The sequence below is a fragment of the Sinocyclocheilus grahami genome, unplaced genomic scaffold (assembly GCF_001515645.1).
Source record: "Sinocyclocheilus grahami isolate Dianchi unplaced genomic scaffold, SAMN03320097.WGS_v1.1 scaffold142.1, whole genome shotgun sequence".
In the NCBI taxonomy this organism is placed as follows: Eukaryota; Metazoa; Chordata; class Actinopteri; order Cypriniformes; family Cyprinidae; genus Sinocyclocheilus; species Sinocyclocheilus grahami.
The window spans coordinates 649,359-654,175 of NW_015505321.1; the positions used below are offsets into that span (position 1 = coordinate 649,359).

Consider the following 4,817-nt stretch of genomic DNA (forward strand, 5'->3'; position numbering starts at 1 on the left):
TTTTTTTTTCTCATTTCAAAAGGAAACAGGCTATCCTTCATTTTCAGTTTCTTCAGCTTCATATGAGAATGGAGTTAGATTGGTTTAAAAAAAAAAAAGCTACAATATTGTAGCCTAAAACAATGGCTACAGTATTGTCAACATTAACTAATAGCTAACACGGACAAGGTGACATAGCAGAAAAAAAAGTTTCAGGCAGAGCAACGTATTGCATTTTGATGAATACATATTATATAAAACAACATTTTACCAGCATATGATAAAATTGCAGTTTTGTGAAGCTCCTGAAGTAATTGTAGTAAATGTCATGGTCATAATTCACCTAAAAATCAAAACAGGCTTAATTGTCTTTATGCAAAATATAATTTAGATTTTTGATTTATGGGTGAAATATGAGCATATTTTCTAGAGATTGGTGTGTACACAGTCGTTGTTATTTACTACAAGTAGAAGAGAAGAGGATGATAAAGAGACAATGATGAAAAAGAGTGATGTAAAAATGAGATGGGAATGCAATAGGGCATTTCCTCCTCTCCTACCTGCAGTTTACAAAGAATAGAAGTATCAAGACATTAATGTGGAACATTTGCGTTCATGCTGAAGAAAACAAACTCAAAGTACCACAGTGATCTGCCTGTGTGTGTGTTGTAGTGTTTAGAGTTTCTTTGTGCTGCTGGCAGTCACTGCGCTGCCTGTGTTGACAGGGATGTTGATTTCAGAGCCCTGGATGGCAGGTTTGGGCAGATGAGCTTCAATGGTCAGCACACCCTCAGGAGACAGAGAGGAGGTGATCTTCTCAGAGTCGACACCAGAGGGCAGACTGCAACACAAGACAATCACCTTGCATTCAGGAAATCACAGCTCATCACAAAAGGTCATCTTTAGACAGGCCTCACATCAAGTTTTAAATCGATTTGACTTATCAAGAGAATATTTGTACTATATATTTCTTTAGGTCAAAAACTACTACACTAAAATAAAACAAAAACTATTGGAGTATGTTTTACAAGAAAATACTATTCCAGTTTTTCCATTTTCTTTGTTGTAATTGTAAAATTTACTAGAAATTTCTGAGTGAAATATGTTTCTAAACCTAATTTTGTCATTAAAGTATCTGCCATCACATGCAATGAATGCAAACAATGCAATTATTTATATATATATATATATATATATATATACATATACATATACACACACACACACACACACACACACAGTAGGTTGTCCTAAGACAAGAACGCATTTTAGTTTGAGGTTTTAGGACAACTTTGATGAAAGGTTTTGATCCACTTCAAATGTTGACTACTGTGTGTGTGTATATATATATATACACTATTTCAGTTTTATTTCAGTTATATATAAATACTATTTCAGTCTTTCTACTCCAAAATTTCTTGTCTAATTCAATGTCTAATTCTGAGTGAAAATTGATTCTATGCCAATTTTAGTGCACTTTTTCATTGAAGTATCTGCCATCCACTCACACAAATTTTGCAGTCAATGCAATAAAATAAATAAATAAAAATGCAATTCCAAGCCATTGAAACTCAAGAGAAATGAACACAAAACATGAGCACAGGTCCGCACAGAGTTTCAGCTCTTTCAAAAACAGATGTGAAATATTATGCAATGTGATGCATGAATCACTGTCAAGAGTCATTATCTCAAACATGTCCCACCCTCTTAGTGTTCCCGGGACAATGTGACTCTTGATCCTCCCTATCAAGTGTGCAGTACTTACGTGTATTTCCTGGTGAAACATCTGGACACAAAGCCATGTTCATCCTTCCGCTCCTCGTGTTTGCCTGCATGCAGATCAGACGAGAACAGACACATGGAAAAGAAAAAACACATGAAATATCTCTCCGATTCTTCAAAACAGCAAAGACTTCATTAAAAGGAGAGCAAATGGACATTTCTCATCAAAATCTCCTGGGATCAAATGATCTAAGCTGCTATCCACATACCCATGCTGTATATCAGCTTTCTCAGTTGTGTCTGTTTTTATAAGAAACCACTATAAGATCTCATTAGCAACTGGATAGCAACATCCTGGCAACCGATCACCATTCGCATTATTCAGAAAATGTACAAATCTGATTATATTTGCAAATCTGATTAGTGTTACGTTTCTGATGTAGTGTTGATTGAGACAATCAGGAGTGTTTAACCACATGTTGACTGAGCTTTGCCTATAATGTGTCATGTTTCCTCAGTTTGGTGACGAGTGTCTGCTCCTTCTCTTAACCACTTCTTGAATGTGTAACACAACATTGTGTGTTTGACCTCGCTGTCCTTTGAATGTTCCTCAAAGCCCTAAACTCTGGCTGACACCCAGCCGGGTAACCCAGCACCAGCTCTGTTTGTTTAGACAACACGACTGAGACCTCAGAGGACCCTCGCCATCTGACAGACGGCCACAGAGACGGATGAGATGTGAGAGTCATTAAGAGAGTATTACTTCACAAGCTCACCATTTCACTTCTGAAATCTGATGCATTTCCAAATGAAATAAAAGTAAAAATGTTAGACAGCAAAAATATGATGTTACATACAAAATGTTTGTACTTGAATGGCACAAAGATGGGAACTTAAGTCTCGAGCTCTGGCCTCTGCATTCTGCACATGCTGTTTTAACTGCATTGTGCTCTGGTTATGTAATATCTCAGGAATTTGACAGGAAAATCAGCTCCCACCCTACAGAAGATAAAAGTTCTCCCAGCAGCAGCCCTTTGTTTACCTCACACTCGACCACCTCTCTTCCTTAGGGAAGCCCATTTCTTCCACAAAAAGAAAGAAAACCATGCTTTGGCACATCATAGTTATGAGATAAAAAGTCACAATTATGACAAATTATTAGATCATTATGAGACACTAAGTAAATTCAAAAAAAGTCAAAATGACCACAAGCCGTAATGAGCCGAGGCAAAAAGTTGCAATTATGAGATTAAGTTAAAATATGATTCAAAATCATGATTCTAAAAGTTGAAATTATGACCTACTAAGTCATAATTATGAGGTAAAACTCAATTATGACTAACTATATTATAGAAATTATATTTTCTAATTAAAGTTGAGATAAAAAGTCATAATTGACAAAAAAGTCATAACTATGAGATAAAAAAAATCAATGATAACAAAAGTCAATGTGATGATAAGTCACAATTATGACAGTCAAAATTATGATACTAAGTCATAATTATGTGATAAAAACTCAATGATGACAAAATGATATGATACAAAGTCATAATTTTGAAAGTTGAAATTATGACATTAAAAAGTCAAAATTATGAGATATTAAATCATGAAAAAAAATTACATAAAAAGTTACAATTATGAAAGGTCATCATTATGACAGTCGCATTTTGTAGTTTTGACTTTTTGTCATTGATTTTATCATAATAATTTAGATTTTTTTTTATATCTCATATAAATTTTTATGTCAGAACCATGATTTATCAACAGAGTTTTGTTTTTCTTAGGTAGCAGAAATGGGCTTCTATATTTCCTGGACATTTCCCTTCCAAAACAACTAAACAAATCAGCTCCAAGTTCCTTCCTGAAAGTGAAATATGAACTTTTATAGTAGTTTTTACATGTTATAGCATCAGCACACACAAAAGTTTGCATTGTTATTCATTGAATCAAGAAGGTCTTTTCCCTTCACTGAGTTCACTTTTCTGCATCACGTTTAAAGACTCATTGTGTTTGAATCAGCTGGTGTTTTGGTGATTTTTAGTGGATGTTCAATACAGATCAGTTCCCGCAGGTGTAAAGAATCACATTAACTAGCAACATCATCCACTAAATAATCACAACACTGGCATCTATTGTTTTAGCATGTGAAAGCTTAGATTTGTGAAATGCGTGATTCTTTACAATAAACAACACTTGATTTTATACTCTGGAATCTAATGCAATGACATTCAGACATTTTTAAGAGTGACTTTATGAGACGCTCTTCTTGGGCTAAATGGTGAAATTATGAAGCAAAGTGCTCACCGGTGATCTCCACCACCCCATCTTTGGTCTTCACCGTCAGCTCCTCTGGGGCGAAGTGATTGACATCCAGGCTGATCTTCCAGGAATCTGGCGTCTGCTTTATCTCAGACATTCCCGAGCTCATCTGTCGGGACAGGGCCCGCCTGTAGTTCGAGGGGTGCATCACGGAGGCGGAGGGCGACATGGGCATCTGAGCCACTGGGCTCTGCATTAAAGAGGCCATTTCTGGAAATCCATAGGGCCGGATGTATCCGGGCCAGTGTGTGCTGGGAAATGTGGGCATCTCCTCGGAGAAGCGTGGCATCCCAAAGGTCTGATCGAAGATCCGGCTGCCCTGGGACCAGTCGCGGAAAGGGTCCCAGGATGGGCCGTGCATAAAGGTGAAGGGGATGCATCTCTCGGCCATGGCTGAAGTTTGTTCCTGCTCTGAAAGTTTTCTGGAAAGTGCTGTGTCCTGTTTGGGAGTGCTGAGATTTATAAGAACGTTCTCAGCCGACACTCCCCTTTCCACACTAATGCAACCTCCTCCTCCCATCCAGATATTTATAGAAGGGACTAGAATCTCTATTCACGGACGGCCTAGCATGAGAATGGAATCCAAGGCAAAGGCCTTCCCAAAGTCGGCACCATTCCTTTCCTGGATGGTTGAGCCTCTCTCACAAACACATTCTCGTGTCGTGACACAGGAGCGGAGGAATCTAGAGGTCAGAGCAAGTCAGCACAAACCAAGCCTTCTGATAACACAAAGATACAACAGGTGACCAAACACACATGCGCTATGAATCTGCAAACACACAGAACACAAAACAGAC

The 4,817-nt window shown here is 37.6% G+C and overlaps 1 protein-coding gene across 1 annotated transcript; it reads right to left on the bottom strand.

Moving 5' to 3' along the window:
- hspb1 (heat shock protein, alpha-crystallin-related, 1) lies at nt 1-4,555 on the bottom strand. The gene is made up of 3 exons (XM_016280611.1): nt 4,006-4,555; nt 1,745-1,808; nt 1-820 (listed from the first exon to the last, which is right to left on the bottom strand). The coding sequence occupies exons 1-3, from the start codon at nt 4,538-4,540 to the stop codon at nt 655-657; spliced, it is 765 nt and encodes a 254-aa protein (XP_016136097.1). The 5' UTR covers nt 4,541-4,555; the 3' UTR covers nt 1-654.
- Between the last annotated feature and the right edge of the window lie 262 nt (nt 4,556-4,817).

What these genes read in the sequence shown, in the direction of transcription:
- hspb1 (XM_016280611.1), bottom strand. Translation starts at nt 4,540, where the DNA reads ATGGGAGGAGGAGGTTGCATTAGTGTGGAAAGGGGAGTGTCGGCTGAG. An exon ending in TGGGGTGGTGGAGATCACCG is followed by an intron (nt 1,809 to 4,005) that starts GTGAGCACTTTG and finishes ATCTGCATGCAG; the next exon opens with GCAAACACGAGGAGCGGAAG. An exon ending in TGTTTCACCAGGAAATACAC is followed by an intron (nt 821 to 1,744) that starts GTAAGTACTGCA and finishes CTTGTGTTGCAG; the next exon opens with TCTGCCCTCTGGTGTCGACT.